The following is a 17,196-nucleotide window of genomic DNA, read 5'->3' as shown; positions in this document are numbered from 1 at the left end:
CAAGGCTAACAGCATCTGTGAAACCTAAGGGGATGAGATCCAGGGCTCAGAGGAAGCGATAACCTACATAGAAGTGTTCTGTTTACCTCCAACAGACAGGCAGTGATAACGTGAGCATACTAGGTCTGCTCCTTAATTCTCTTATTTTAGAAATCACAGAAATAAACAGGTACAGGCAGTTGTCCCTATATTGTCTCCCCAAACAAATTTACAGGCAAAATAGTGGGTTTAGAAATAGGAGCCTAAATAGCCAATTTCTGTTCAGAGAGTAGTTCCAAATAGACCGATGCTCCTGCCAAAAACAAGTACAAAATCTGAAGAAAAAAAAGAAAAGAAAAGAAAAGAAAATCGACCACTTAAAGACACTAAAGAGAATCCAAAAGCAGGCAGAAGAGGAAAGAGCAGGGGGCAAATTTCCCAGTTTATGGCTACAGGCATGAGTGTAGACCCCAGCTAAGGCCACACAGGGCAAATGGTAGAAAACCCGCAGCTTTACTGCCTTGAAGAAGCAGAAGATATATTTCAGGACAACCAAAGATGCTGGAAAAGGAGGGAGTAGAGGAAATACCAGAAAGAATCACAAATTCTGTATATAAACTCTGCCCAAATCTCTCACTGACCTCCGAAAACCACAAGCACAGATTCTAAGGAGTTGAATTAAGGACAAAATAACTGAACAGGTATTTCAAGTGAAGGAAAAGAGAGGTTGGATGGAGTTCGAGGTGAGCCAAGTTAATTCCTTGCTATCAAACCCCAATTTTCTGCACAGGAACAAAATAGAAAACAATCTCTACAATGTGTGATTCACACCACCCAGGATACAATCCAAAATTACTGGACATACACAGAAAGAGAAAAAACTGACCCACACTCAAAAGAAATGGAAACCACCCAAGGATGACCCATGTGTTGAATTAGCAGAAAAGAATTTTAAAGCAGCTATTATTACAAACATGTTGAACATTATAAAAGAAAATATGTTCTCAACAAATGAATAAATAAGACATTTCAGCTGAAAGAGCTGCAAGAGTATGAGACCAGCCCTAGCTGAGATGCAATGCAAAGGCAGCCTAAAGCTGAATTTGGAGCAGACATTGAGAAAACTCCCAAACACCAAACCCTCTCTAAACACTAGGATTACTGGAGTAACTGGAAGGCTGCTATGCACTGAGGACATCACAGCAACTTAACAAAACTCAAACCCAACCCAGCTCCTGCACAGATTAACTCAAACTCCCACACTAAACAACTAATGGAGACAGGTGCCCGTGTCAAGGCAAAAAAAAAAAAAAAAAAAAAAAAAGAAAACAATCTACTGCCCTATACAAGATGTCCAGCTTTCAATAAAGAATTCATACACAGAAAGCAAGAAGAAAAAAAAAAAGAAACCAGTAAATCCAGTTCACTATGTCAAGGCACAAAGTAATCAGTAAAACCAGACTCAGATATGGCAGAATGTTGGAACTATTGGACAGGGCATTTGAAGTACTATGATGAATATGTTAAAGTCTCTGATGGAAATAGTAGACAAACATACAAGACCAACTAGGCTTTCCTATTTGTTTTTAGCTTATGGTTTCGATCTCTCTGCTGAAATTAGACAAACAGAACTGTGAGAACCATGTCTCCGGTTACTGCTAAACACCCTACAATGCACAGAAGAGAATGAATTTTACTGGATACAATTTTTTTTTTTAATCAACCAGAACTGGGGGGGGGGGGGGGCCGGGGGATGAAATGCAGACTGTGACAAAATTAACCTAACTGTATTACAGAAGCATGATATAACCACATTGAGAGTGATGAAAAAAGGGGCTGATCTACGTATCTTTAAGAAAACAGGGGTTTTGACTGGATACTCTAAGGTTAAACACAAAATGAACTGTGTGCACTGTACTTTGGTAGGTTTGCTTCTCACGGGGGTATGGTGTAGCAACTTTGAAACTACTGCATACAAACAGGAGGGTTCAACAAGTAAGTCAATATATTGTAGATAATGAGAGCCAGGTTTCTCATTGTCGGGAGAAAGAAGGTATAAATAAGGAATAGGAAAAAGCTTAGAATGCACCCTTTGGTGCTGGCTTGGAGTCAGAGACATCAGCACAAACTCATGGTTTTTGATATAGAAATAATACATATGTGTATGTACACATGGGTTGGTATACATGCAAAGTTTTCCTAGCTCCATCCAGAGAGGGACAGGAGGCATTGAAACCTCAATGAGCAAAAAGCCAGCACCCAGATCTTGTTTTCAAATAGTATTCTCTAATAAAAGTAAGCAGGGATCCTTGGAGAAGTGGTTAATTCCAGAGCTAGTAGAGGAAAAAGAACAAGTCTGGATCACTTGGTGCCCAAAAGTAAGAAAGTGCTTTTGAGGGGAGGGGGGCTGTGTCAAAAGAGCAAGGAATCAATGTGAAAGAGTTCCCAGTGGCTCCCAAGTTGAAATAATTTAACAAAAGAAATAACAGTAAGAGATTACAACCCAAAGAATAAAATAAATGCCCATGAGTCTACACTAATACAAATAAATGTTACAAATAGAACAATAGATATAATAATATAAATAATTCCTTACAGAAAGAAAGAAAACAAAATCATGGTATAGAACACCACAGTAATAATTACTGCAGGCAAAATACACAAACAGATGCTAAAAGCAGTGAAAGAAAGTTTAAACAGGAACAGGATACTTATTAATTACCAGCAGCCAACCATCTTAACCAAGTGATCATGGCCAACATCGCCAGTAGTAAGATGTACTGACCTTACGTGCCCCTGATATGATGATACCCTGAGAAGGGCACCTCACCTCTGTCGGGGTGCTTTCCCGACAGTACACAACCTCAACCCCATCAGAAGGAAATACCACACAAACCCATACTGAGAGATATTCTAAAAAGTTCACTGGTTAGTATTCTTCAAAGTCATGAAAGAGAAAGACTGATAAACTGGTGGAGACTTTAGGAGGTAAGACAACTAAGTCTTAAAGTGGGGCCCGGGATTTGACCCTGGAATAAAAAATGGGCAGCAGTGGAAAAACTGGTGAAATCCAAAGTCTGTAGTTTAGTTCATAATATTGTAATGATACGGATTTCTTATTTTTGATAACTGCCCTATGGTTGTATAGGATGCTCACATAAGGGAAGCTGGGGAAAGAGTGTAAGAGAGTTCTGTAATATTTTTCCAACTCTTCTGTAAGGCTAAACTTATCTCAAGAGTTTAAAGGCTGAGAGAACACCATAAATAAATATTGCAATGCATGCTCAAGTGTACCGACTGCAACTTACCTTGAAAAGCATTAAAAAAAAAAAGCATTAAAAAAAAGATGGATAGAGGGATGGATAAATATGATAAAGTGAACACAGCAAAATGCTATAGCATCTAGATAGTAAGATGTGGGTTTCCACTATATAATTTCTTCCAACTTTTCTGTATGTTTGAAATTTTTCATAATAGTATGTTGAGAAAAAAATATGAGCCTAGATACTCTGGTTTATCAAGACAAATACCAAGAACTACAGAGAAAAAGAAGGGAAGGGCAGGGGCGGAGAAGGGGAATGTTTCAAAGTGAATAGGTAGATACTCACTAGACTATAAATAAAAGAGGGTAGTGTAGTAGTATGTCTATTTGAATTTTCCCTAGGAATTGTGCTGCTAGAGCTGGATCTAGGGCTGGATCAGATCCAGAATCTGATTTAGATCTATCCTCTGAAGAATGAAAATTACTGTGAAACTTTGTAAACAGAAAGCTCTTTTGCTTTTACTTATATTAACTTAAAAGAGACTATAACTTTTAACAAAGATTTGGCTTTCTAGTAAAACCTCCTTTGTATCACATTTATTATATGCACCCTTACCATAAATCAATGTTTTCAAAATACTGTGTTTTGAAACTTTTTTACATCTCTAGATTTAAGTTAATACAATTTAAACAGATGATAAGAGTATGAATTTCTTGGGGCGCCTGGATGGCTCAGTCGGGTAAGCATCTAACTCTCGATTTCAGCTTAGGTCATGGTCTCACAGTGGTGGGATCGAGCCCCACGTGGGGCTATGTGCTGTCAACATGGAGCCTGCTTGGGGTTTTCTGTCTCCCTCTCTCTCTGCCCCTCCCCGGCTTGTGTGTGCACATGCATTCTCTCTCTCCCTCAAAATAAATAAACAAACATTAAAAAAAAAGAAAAAGAAAAAAAGAGTATGAATTTCTTTGGAGCACCTGGGTGGCTTAGTTGGTTTGAGTGTCCAACTCTTGATCTTGGCTCAGGTCATGATCTCAGGTCAGGATCAAGCCCTGTGGCAGGCTCTGCACTAAGCATGGATCTGCTTAAGACTCTGTCTGACTCACTCATTCTCTCTCTCTTTCTCTCTCTCTCTCTCCCCCTCCCTCTCTCCCTCCATTCCCCCCACCACTCACTCACACTTGCTCTAAAATAAAATTTTTTTTCATAAAGTATGAATTTCTTTACAGAACATAACTACACTTGGATTAATCAACTTTCACAGATACCAAATATCTGAGCCATGACACAGGACACTCACCAGGTCACCCTGATACTAAGCAAACCTAGGTTCCCCAACCACCTGCAACATCCAGCTGAGGTCTTTTGCTTAACACTCTGGACCTTATAAGATCACTGTGCAAGTGGGGACAGTAAACACCTTTTCAACCACCTGTATGCATGTATCTGATTAGCAGATCTATCCTTTCCTGCTTACTAGGCCATAAACACTAACTCATATCCTATCTACAAAGAGTCACTGAGGGGGCACAATCATGACCCTAACCAACATTACCAACCAAACAGCATTTGATTAGTCCATTTATGATAAGATTTCTCGACTGAAACATTTTTCTGCAACTGACACATAAGCATGATGCTAAAATAGAGCAAACACAAAACCCCTATACCTGTTATAATACGCTTAACTGACAAAAAACACCAAATTCTCTAACTTAAGTGTAGTAGAACAAGAGGCAGCACCTTTTAAAATTTTGGTAATGAAGCCACTGAAATTTTCAAAATGAAAATTATACATTGTTCTTTAATTTATGTCATAATAAAAGAAACCATCAAGGAAGAATAGTGCTTCAAGAGAGAGCCTAGAAATCCTACTCTCTTATCACAGTTTGGATAACCATGGTGGCTTTTTATGACCAAGAATCACTTGGTTGTTCTTAGTTGCTGGTTGTTGTTGTTTTTTTTTTAAGTTTATTTTGAGAGAGAATGAGAGAAAGAGTGAGCAGGGGAGGGGCAGAGAACAAGGGAAAGAGAATCCCAAGCAGGCTCTGTGCTGTCAGTGTGGAGCCCAACACAGGGCTGAATCCCACAAACCATGAGATAATGACCTGAGCTGAAGTCAAGAGTCGGATGCTTAACCAACTGAGCCACCCAAGCCCCCTAGTTGTTCTTTGTTTTATACGTGGTTTCTTTCTCTAATGACTGTTTAAAATAAAAGATCACACTATCAACAAATTCTCAAATAAAATTCACCTAAGTAAAGGGGTGCCTGGGGGCTCAGTCAGTTGAGTTTCTGACTTTAGCTCAGGTCATGATCTCGCGGGCTCGTGAGTTCAAGCCCCTCATCAGGCTCAATATTAGCATGGGAGCCCACTTCAGATCCTCTGTTCACCTCTCTCTCTCTGCCCATCCCCTGCTTGTGTTCTCTCTCTCAAAAATAAACATTAAAAAAAAAAATTCACCTAGGTATGTTGCCCACTCTCTCTTGTATTTGCGCTGTTTCAGCTAAGCCCCATGAAGCACAGTCTAAAGTGGAGAAGGAGACCTGAATTAACACAGACTGACCGCATACCCCCATACCCAATAGCATTATCATTTGATACATTACCAGATAATAAAATGAGGAGAACCAGGGAAATGTTGCATTCAGCAGAGCCCTGGAGACATTTAACACACTTAGTCTGTGTCAATAACCTTGGCCCACCAACCTTCCACACCCCCATTCTGTACCCACAAAAGCCAAGTTAATAGGAAAAACTAAATAATATTCTTTGCCCAATTTCCCCAATTTGTCCTTTCCCAGAATTACTTGGGGTGCTTATGAAAATGAAGTTTCCAAGCTCCCTTTCCTAGAGAGTATATGGCAGTAGATCTGAGGTGAGGCCCAGGATTCCCTATTTTACAAAACAACTCAAGTAAGTCTTGTCAACAAGTAGGTTCAAGAAACACTGCAGGTGCTGGCTTTCCCCAGTAAACCTTGCCTAGTTGCGAGCCGATCAAGAAGAGCCTGGGAAGGTAGCTGCTGAAAGGGGAGAAGGCTCCCATGGTCAGCTTCAGCATGGCCTTTGGAAGCTTGGAAGGCCCTGAGTCACTTCTCACTGCAGCATGGGGCATCCCCATCTTTCTCCAACTGTGACATGGGGACTCAGTTTTTTCTGGTGTCCAAGGATCACCTCAAGGCTCTAAAGATAGGGGTCTCTCCCATAGGCCTGTCACTGGCCCAGGGTTATTTTATACATATTCTCAAAGGCTGTGGTATCGTGGCTCCTGGCTCCAACTGAACTTGGCGCTGACTGCAGACTTTATTGATAGAACTAGGGCACATGCAACAGGCAGCTGAGTGGGAGTGCTCCTGAACCCTTGGCTTCTATTTTTGTCCTGAGTGCCTGCAGCTTATAGATGCCCAAAACATAACTTGTAGTGATGCTTTCTCACAACCACCTGCCGGCAGCTAAGCAAAATTCTAGAGACCTTGGTTGCCTTGCAATGAACTAAAATCTTGTACTCAGACAATAAAGAGCCATCCTTCTCAGCCTCTTGTGCTATTAAGTTCACACATAATAGTAATAAAATCTAACAGTGGGCATTTACTGTGGACTAAAATCTATGCTAAGCCTTTTACAGGCTTTAACTTCATTCACTCATCTTACAATTTATTATCAAGAGCCCAGTACTTTGTAACAAGTGCTGAGATACCTCAGTGAACCAAACAGACATAAATCCTTGAAATCACGGACCTCCCGGTTTAGGGAGGAGGCAGACAATAAAAGTTACAGCAAGTCAACTATGTAGCCTGCCCGAAGGGATAAGTACTAAGTTAAAATTTTTTAAAGGGAAGAGAGGTCCTGGAAAGGGCATGTGAAGGAGAGTGTGGTTTATAATTTTAAATATGGCATGCAGGGTCCAGCTGAGGTGAGACTAGAACACCTCACCTGAACTGAAGGAAGGCAAGAGTGGGCTGTCCGGACACACAGCACTCCAGCAACAGACACGCCAGCCCAAGGCTCCTCAGTCAAGAGTGTGCCTGAATGCCCAGGGAGCACAAGGAAGCCCATGTGGCTGAGTAGAGTGACTGAGAGAGAAATGTGGGAAGGCCAGAGAGGTAACCAAGGCCACACTGGGAGGGCCTAGAGACCACTAAGAGAACTCTAGCTTTTCTTCTGAGAGAAATGGGGAGCTAGGGGAAGGTTTTGAGTAGAATGACGTGTTACAATTTCTATTTTTCAAGATTATGCTGGCTGAAGGGTTAAGAATAGACTGTGAGGGGGATTAAGAATCTTTTTGCCAGAACCCTTGTGAGAAATGATGGTGGCTTGACCAGGGAGATGGTGGTAGAGGGAAGAGCAATGCTCCGAATCTGGATGCAGAGCCAATGGAGCTTCCTAAAGAATGAAACAGTTTTGTAACTTTGTAATGGTGACAGATGGTATCTAGTAACTAGACTTATTGTGGTGATCATTCTGTAAGGTATACAAATACCGAATCATTGTGTTGTATACTTGAAACAAATACAATGTTACATGTCAGTTATACTCCAATTAAAAAATGGATTTGATCATGAAAAAAAAAAAGCCACATAGTTCTCACATATGGGGTCCAAGATAAAGAAGGGGGTTAAGGATGACTCCAATAAAACTGCCATTAACTGAGACGGAGAAGATAGATTACAGGTAGAACAAGTTTAGGAAATGCGAGAATCTTGTACTGGACACACTCAGTCTGAGAGCATTCAATATCAAAACGGAGATATTGAATAGGCAACTGGATAGATGAGTCTAGAGTTAGGGGAGAGAAACAGACTGGAGATATCCATTTGACAAATAACAGTTAAAGCCATGAAAAAGAATATAGTAACAGCGTGAGTACAGAGAGAGAAGAGAGGCCCAGGGACTGAGCTCAGAGGCACACCACCACTGACAGGTCATGGAAGGGGAGCAAGCACAGGAGATGGATGAGCAGCCTGGGAGAGAGGGAGAAGACACAGGAATGGGCATCACAGAAAGCAAAAAGAATATCCCAGAAAAGGGAGTGCTCAACAGGGCCACATGCTGCCTACAGTTCACAGCAGATGAGGACTGAGAGGTTAGAACCACAACATCACTGACAACCTTGACAGAAGCAACCTTGGTGGAATGGTAAGGGTGAAAGACGGAGAGTGGATTTAAGAGCCCGGGAAGAGAGAGATTTAAGAAGTTTGTAATTATTTCCAATTCACAGATGAGAAGACAGCCTCAAAGAAGTCAATGGCCAGGACACACGAGGCTGATGATATATGCACTCTACACATATATAATCCTTAATGAATTCATCTGGGAGGGAAGGGTGAGAACATGGTCAAGATGTAGACAGAGACTTGATACCTTCTATTCTTTTTTCCATTAACAAAAGGACCTTCTGAGAGGAGAAAAGACCTCAAGTCATGATTGATGAAGGCACCAGGGCAAAGAAGCAGGGGAAGAAGGCAAGCCTTTGTACAGGGAAGGGAGCAGCAGCACCATCTTGTGTTCCATTGTCCCTAAATATGGGCACAACCAGTTCATCTGAACATTCAAGACTGGCTGCAAAGGGCCAGTTCCATTGCCAAAAGGAATGCCTCCTGTACCAGGTGCTCCATGGAGTCCATAGAGCATCCTCTGGGTTCTTTAAAGGGTTAATTCTCTCAAGTCTGCTTATTTCCTCCCCAAAACTGCTGAAACTTTGTAGTCTCACGCTTAGAAGCTACCTGCCACAACCAAGAAAATGTGCAGAGAAACACATGGAGGTGTCCAGCATGCATCAGTGAGAAGAGCTCCAGGCTCCTGAGGGATGTGCACCCCTGAGCACATCCATGCCTACCGCAAAAGAAGTCCGACATCTGCATCTCACAGCACCATCCCCAATGCCAGAAACCATTTCTCCAGTGCACTTCAGCACCATACAGGAAGAGGCAGTGTAGATAAGAGAAGGAGCTCTCACTTCCAAAGGCAGGAGATGTGGGTTCTGGTACTGGCTCTACCACAAGCTGTGTGAAAATGGCCAAACCCCTTAACAGTGGACAAAGGAATGGACCTTCTCTGGACCTCATGTCTCAGAGTCTCAGTTTCCTCTTGTGGACAGTAATACAGAATACAGAGGTTGAAAGAATGGGCTTTTTGGTCAGGCTGCCTGGGTCCACTATTCATGAACTATGTTAACCTGTGTTAAATTATTTAACTTTCTGAAACCTCATTTTTAGTAGCTATAAAATGCAGAGGCCAGTACGTACCCCATGAAGAACTATGAAAACAAAGTGTCCAGTAATGGTGTGGACCCTCCACTGCCTACTGTAATGCTACGAGAGAGCTGTCTTCCAAGATGCATTTATTAATAACTAATCTCCCCATCTATAACTAAGACATATAATTAGTAAACTTCTGATAAAGATATATACCAGATCAGTTGAAATAATGTCAAGAACAAAGAAAATCAAAATTTATTTAGCCAAAAAAGTCTAAAGAATAAAAAATGAATAGCGAAAGTGAAAGACTGTGACAGATATACCTTGAACAGGGATCTCCCCATAGTTTGGTCTCTTATCTGACAGCGCTGTCAAGGGTTTGGATGCAGAGATTGGCCCACTTATAGAATGTCTCTGAAATCATAAGATAAACGGTATCAAAGTTAGCTTAAATCTAGAGCTGGGACTCACAAATAAAGTCAATGTTGTAGAGAGTAAATATTTAGTTATGAATTTGCAAAATTCTTTCCACATGATTATAATAAGACTAACCATACACACACTTACAGGCATATAATGCAAATCAATACACTATTTTAAAAATTCACAGAAATATCCCATGTGCCCATTACTGTTTACCCCAATGGTAACATGTACAGTATAATATCACAACCAGGATACTGACATTGATACACACAAGATAGAGAACATTTGCATCACCACAAGGATGCCTCCCATGACTTTTGTATAGTCATACTTTCCTTCCCCACATCACTGACCCCTGGTATTTTGAGTGTGATCTCATTATTTTGTTTAAAGAAAATTCTTAAATATTACATACCAATCAGCTAAATATGAAATGTGCTCCTACTACAACTGCCCCAGTACAACCCGTCATCTTGATCCAGCACCACTGCAGTGGCTTCCCCACTGGCTTCCCCATCTCTGATCTTATACCTTCTCTCCTCTGCTTCATCTCCTGCCATCTCTAGGTAATGCTCAAATACCACCAAACTACTTATTTTCACACAGTCCATGGTGTTTACATCTCTGTCCTTTCTGTCATGCTTATTTCCCCAGTCTTTTTTTTCATCTAGTGAGCATCAAACTACTTATTTCATATTCCCAGGAGAAAAGTATGCACGGCTCAACTTCACATCCTTATCAACAGTTGATATGGTCTTTTAATTTTAGCCATCTGAAAGGGTACATAATGGGATCTTATTGTAAATTTAATTTTTATCTCCCAGTGACTAATGATGTTGGACATCTTTTCACGTGTTTACTGGCCATTTGTGTATCTTCTCTTAGGAAGGGACTTTTAAAATCTTTTGTCTGCAGGGCACCTGGGTGGCTCAGTTGGTTAAGCATCTGTCTTTGGCTCAGGTTGTGGTCTCGAAGTTTGTGAGTTCGAGCACAGACCCTGCTTTGGATTCTCTCTCTGCCCCTCCTCTTCCCTCTCTCTGGCGCTCTCTCTCTCTCTCTCAAAAATAAATAAATAAACGTTAAAATCTTTTGTCTGCTATTTACTGGTTTGTCTTCGATCAAGAAGACAAATACATCTTGGAATACAAGTGTTTTGACAGATAAATGTATTGCGATCATATTCTCCCCAGTCTTTCATCTCTTAATGTTTTTTTTGTTTTGTTTTGTTTTGTTTTTTTTGAAGGAGAGAGACAGAGCATGAGCAGGGAAGGAGCAGAGAGAGAGAGAGAGAGAGACAGAGAGAGAGAGAGAGAGAGATACAGAGGCCAATGTGGGGCTCGAACTCACAAACTGAGATCATGACCCGAGCTGAAGTCAGACACTCAACTGACTGAGCCACCCAGGCACCCCTCCAGTCTTTCATTTCTTAATTATCTCTCAGAGCAGTTTCAAATTGTGATGCCCAATTTATTACTTTCATTTTATAATTCATTCTTTTTGTTAAATAAGAAATCCTGGCCTTCTCCAAGGTCAGGATGATTTTCTCTAATGTTTTCATTTAGAAGTTTTGTAGCTTTAGCATGTACGTTTAGGTCTACAGTCAATTTCAGGTTTTTTTGTTTTTGTTTTTGTTTTTTTAAGTTTATTTTGAGAGAGAAAGAGAGACCATGGGGGAAGGGCAGAGAGAGAGGGAGAGAGACAGAATCCCAAGCAGGCTCTGCACTGTCAGCATAGAGCCCGATGCGGGGTTCAAACTCATGAACTGTGAGAGCATGACCTAAGCTGAAATCAAAAGTCGGACACTTAACCAACTTATCCACCCAGGAGCCCCAGTTTCAGTTTTTATACATGCCTTGAGGTAATGGCTGTGGTTATTCTTTCCCCATGTTGATTCTAGCTGCTCCAGAATCCTTTGTTGGGAAGGCTATCCCTCTCCATTGAATTACCTGGGCACCTTTGTTGAAAATCAACTGACCTATTGCTGGATTTTCTATCTATTCTGCTGATCTAATGTCTATGTTTAAACTTACGTCAATAACTGCAACTTCTGGTACTCTAGTTATTTGTGGGATGGGGAGTTTACCAGCTTAATAAAGACTTTGTAAAAATGAATAAATAAACAAACTAGGTTGGTACCACACTGTCTTGATTACTGTAAATGTTGTAATCAGGTAGTATAAGTCCTCCAAATTTGTTTCCTTTTTTATCCCCCAGATGCTCTGGATATTCAGGGTCCTTTGAATTTCCATATAAATTTAAATTTTTATTATCAATTTCTACAAAATAGCATGCAGGACTGTCATTGGGATTGTGCTGAATCTACAGATCAACGTAAGGGAGAACTGTAAGATAATAACAACGAGTCTTCCAATCCATGAATATATCTCTCCATTTATTACTTAATTTCTCTCAGCAATGTTTTATACTTTGCACTGTACAGATCTTGCACAGTATTTTGTTAAATGTATTGCTAAGTATTCCAATTAAAAATTTTTTTTAATGTTTATTTATTTTTGAGAGAGAGAGACAGAGTGCGAGCAGGGGGAGGGGCAAAGAGAGAGGGAGACACAGAATCCGAAGCGGGCTCCAGGCTCTGAGCTGTCAGCATAGAGCCCGACACGGGGCTCAAACTCATGAACTGTGAGATCATGACCCCAGTCTAAGTCAGACACTTAACCCACTGAGCCACCCTGGCACCCCAGTATTTCAATTTTAAATTATTCACTGGAGTGACTAGATCTAAGAGTTAGCAAGAGGGGTCCTCAAGACATAGCTAATCTTTTTATAACCTTACCTTGTAAGTGACATCCCATGCCTTTTGCCACACTCTATTCATCAGAAGTGAGTCAGGAAGTCCAGCCAACATGGTTCCATAAGAGTGTGACTACCAGGAGGTGAAAGTCACTGAGAAGTATTTGAGAGGTTGAGTACCCCAGTTACTCATGGATCTCCTAGGTCTTTTTGAGCTTTATTTTTAAGGTCTTTTAAGGTAGGTCTAGCATAGTGTTTACTCAAGAGCTGCTATTTAGTTCTACTTCATGGTGTGCCCCTTAGGGGTCTCTAACGAATGTTCCAAGTATTGCAAGATTTCTCCATGGTGACCAGTGACAACTCAAACGACTCTCTGCCCTGTGTGAACTATGGGAAGTGTTTGCTTGACAGCTCCCTGGTAATTCTATTTCCTGAAAATTGTTCATGCAGCTTTGTGAGAATTCACCCTGTGACTGGCATTTAAGCAAAGACTCACAGGGATGCCTCTGCAGAGTTCTAGACCCTTCCTCTGTGTAGCTCCCTTCTCCCAGGTCCTCTGCCCTGCAAATTCTAGCTCTCTCATTCTTCCTGAATGCTGATCTGGGTCTCTTCAGACCCAACTAGTTCCCCGTTCCCAGCTCTATCTGGATTCATCTCCCCTGTACCACCATCTGAAACCTCCCTACAGGACACGTGTGGACCCAGCAGGACTTTTCTTAACTTGTTCTCATGGATCACAGTCTTGTACTGCCTGTTGTATGTGTCTGAATATAACTGCTTCCTATAATTTGTCCAGTGCTCAAGTTGCTTGGGGTGGCAGAGCAATCTGGCCGCCACTCCTGCACAGCTAGAAGAATTCCCACTCAGAGAGTTTTGGAAACTAACAATGCCAATCTTGGGCCCTATTCCATAGAGATTCTCATTCACTAGGATGAAGCCCAGGAATCTATGATTTTTATGCACAATTAGGTTTGAGAAGCACTGTGCTAACTATAAATAACCAAGGACTACAAAGCTACTAAATGGGACTTGTAATTATTAACTTTTTCAACTTACAGAGATCTTTTACCTCCTATCTTTACAAAGATTTACAAAGTCATGCTTTGCACATTAAATTTCAACTGACATATACCATTTAAAGAAACTTCACCTTATTTGAAGTTTATACTTTGCACCTTTATTTTGCTTTTATTTGTATCTTGAGGTCTTTAGAAAAAGTGTGATTAACAGAGAGCACATAAAGAGCATTAAATCTGGGCAGCTTGCTGGCTCAGTCGGTTAAGCGTTCAACTTTGGCTCAGGTCACGATCTCGCAGTTTGTGAGTTTGAGCCCCACTGGGCTGTGCTGATAGCTCGAAGCCTGGAGCCTGCTTCAGATTGTGTGTGTGTGTGTGTGTGTGTGTGTGTGTGTGTGTGTGTGTGTGTCTGCCCCTCCCCTGATCCCACTCTGTCTCTCTCTCTCTCAAAAATAAACAAACATTAAAAAAAAAAAAAAGCATTACATCTATAGATGGGATATGGAATTCCCTTGCCTTCTTGTAAATTAAGAGCATAACACCTTCTATATACATGCAAATACAGAGCCACTAACTTGCAGCATTACAAATGCAGGAGTGCACTTTTACCCCAAACGTCACACAGGAAAAAGTTAAAAAAAAAAAAAAAAGTATTCATTAGCAAAATACATGGCCAATAATAGTTAACACAGAACAAAAGTCTCCACTCACAAATAAAATGCTCCCAAACCCTATGGCCTAGGCTACCCTGTATCACAGGGTACTAGGTTGAAGGCCATTTTTTCTTTGGCTACTCTCACCTAAGTGGAAAAACTCCACCAGAGCCATTCTTTCCAAAAGTAGCTAACCAACAAGAGCACAGTGAGAGGGCCTCTTGGGCACTACAGAGCAATAGCCATCTGCCTTGCTTCTGGTCTGCATTTCCACAGTGGTCGAAGAGCAACTTTGGAGACTTGTCTATAATGGATTAGCAATGCCCTTGTGCTAGCAATACCCTTGTGATATAAAATGGTCCACAATGAACCACACTTTTCTGAATTCATGCCTTGTGCAGAACCCTCCCACTCTGAATCTGTGCTAGCTTTATGACTTGGCTGGACCAAAAGAATGGAACAGAAGTGACACTGTCCAAGTTTCAAGACTAGGTCTTAAGGGGCTTTGCTAACTTCCACATTCACCTTCATGGAGTTTGAGACACTGCACCATGAAAGAACCTGAGAGGAAAGACCACATGGAGAGAGTGACCCAGCCATCCCTGGTGACCCAGGCCCCAGACCACCCTACGGCTAAATGCAGCTGCAGAAGTGAGCCCACGCAAAACCAGCAAAGAACTGCCTGGTCAACACTGAAATGTGAAAAATAATACAACTGCTGTCTTAAACCACTAAGCTTTGAAGTGATTTGTTATATAGTAGAGACTCAGACATGCCAACTACAGCTTCTACTTAGAGAAATGGTCCCTGGAGCCACATGCTATTCAAATCCCAGTTCTATTACTTCTTCATTATATGATCCTCAGCAAGCTGCTTAACCTTTCTGGGCCTCAGTTTCTATATGTGAAAACTAGGGGTAAGAACAGTACCAAATACTCAATAGAGCTGTTTTAAGGATTAAATGAATTCACATTATAAAGCATTTGGAACAGTGTAGAACACACAGCAATTACTCAACCCCTGTTAGCTACTGCTATTATTGGAGACTTTCAGAAGAGCAACACAATTGACCTTTACATAATTTATCTCAATGTAAGGATACTTACAACATTTCACAATTCCAAGTACATCCCTCATGAGGTTGTCACTGCCCCCCTAACGTAACTGTAAATGACTGTGAAGAGGACTTTCAAGTGCTGAGGTCCTCACAGCCTACATGGTCATGGACACTTACCTGCATAGGGGAGACAGCTGCTGCAGGAGGGGTTTTCATAGGACTTGGACTCAGAGGTGTTCGAGGAATTGCAGCTGCAGCAGGGTTTGGTACTACAAAAACAAACAAATACTGAGTGTATCACCGTACAGTGGACGCTTTCATAACTGGTCTCCCCTGAAAGGTTCCCAAATTATCCAATGCTCTGGCTCCCCTGGAAACCGTCCTGACATCTAACCTCCACAACACAGACACAATTGTGCCTAGCAGGTGGTGCTTCTCCTGACACTAGGTGGACTGCCTGTTCCTCAGAGTCCTTGCGTTGATTCTCAACCCTGGTTATGCCAGTCATTTCATCTTTGCCATTTAATTAACTTTTGTAGTTAAAGAGCTCCATAAGCCAATGAAATTCAAGTTCAAAAAACCCAAGAGGAGTATTTCCATAAAGGCATCAGGTGAGAAGCCTGACCCACAGTGGATGCACATTCAACGAAGGAACACTGGAAAACAAAAACGAGAAACAAAGGAACACTGGGCTCCTATTCATCTTTTCTCATGTTCTCCTGTGGAGTTCATCACTTCACAAGTATTTTCTGGTCTGCATTTAATGCATGATGTGTAATTATTCACTCGCATGTCAGTCTCCCTCTCTAAACTAAACTCTTCAAAAGTAGGATTCATAGTTTACTCACTTCTAGATACTTGGGCTTGGTACAAATTCTGGTAGAGGGTGCATAAAAATGGTTATTCATTTGAAGTTAAATTAAATGCAAAACAGGACAAACCAATGAAATCAGACATATCACACAGTGAGAAAAGATGAAGAAGTAGATCACTGTAGATCACTGTGGACCTTTTAAAGCAGCCAAGCACTTATATTTAAATTGCTATTTCTTTTTAAGTTTATTTATGTTGAGAGAGAGAGAGAGAGAGAGAGAGAGAGAGAGAGAGAGAGAATATCCCAGGCAGGTTCTGCACTGTCAGCTCAGAGCCCGATGTGGGGGCTTGATCTCATGAACCATGAATGAGATCATGACCTGAGCCAAAATCAAGAGTTGGATGCTTAACCGACTTAGCCACCCAGGCGTCCCTTAAACGCTATTTTTAGATTCTTTTTTTTTAAGGAGATAAAATTCACATAATAGAAAGTAATTTTAAAATGTATAGCTCAATGGTATTTAGTATATTTACAAGATTGTGTAACTATCATCACTTCTACCTAGTTATAAAACATCTTTATTACCCTAAAAGGAACCTCAGTATCTATTAAGCAATCACTTCCCATTGATCTCTACCTGAGCCCCTACCAACCGCCAAACTGCTTTCTGTCTCTATGGATTTACCTATTCTGCCTATTTCCTATAAATGGAATCTTACAACCTGAAGTCTTTTGTGTCTGGCTGCTTTCACTTAGCATGTTTTCCACATGGTAGTATGTATCAGTACTTCTTTTATTCCTCCTTATAGCTGAATAATATTCCATCAGATGGACACACCATATTCTGTTCATCCACTGATCGATTAATGGACATTTGGGTTGTTTCTACATTTTGGCTGTTGTGAAAAGTGCTGCCATGAACACTTGTGTACAACTACCTGAATACTTATGTTAACTTGTTTTGCACATATAATTAAGCAGTGGAACTGCTGAGTCACTTAGATATATTTTATTATAACATTGCTTTTTCTTTTTTTTTTTTTT

The 17,196-nt window shown here is 40.9% G+C and overlaps 1 protein-coding gene across 2 annotated transcripts in view; it reads right to left on the bottom strand.

Moving 5' to 3' along the window:
- The window catches only part of SPECC1L (sperm antigen with calponin homology and coiled-coil domains 1 like), a 145,694-nt gene that overhangs the window by 47,075 nt on the left and 81,423 nt on the right, over positions 1-17,196 (bottom strand). For both annotated transcript variants that reach the window (XM_040443545.1, XM_040443544.1), the window contains exons 9-10: positions 15,516-15,607; positions 9,759-9,849 (exon numbers count right to left, since the gene is read on the bottom strand). In XM_040443545.1, coding sequence (XP_040299479.1) covers positions 9,759-9,849; positions 15,516-15,607 — 183 coding nt within the window. The remainder of the gene's footprint in view (positions 1-9,758; positions 9,850-15,515; positions 15,608-17,196) is intronic.

Source organism: Herpailurus yagouaroundi, unplaced genomic scaffold, assembly GCF_014898765.1.
Source record: "Herpailurus yagouaroundi ecotype Mexico unplaced genomic scaffold, PumYag 191, whole genome shotgun sequence".
Taxonomy (NCBI): Eukaryota; Metazoa; Chordata; class Mammalia; order Carnivora; family Felidae; genus Herpailurus; species Herpailurus yagouaroundi.
Note: the sequence above shows the minus strand (reverse complement) of the source record. Positions and strands in the feature narration are given on the sequence as shown.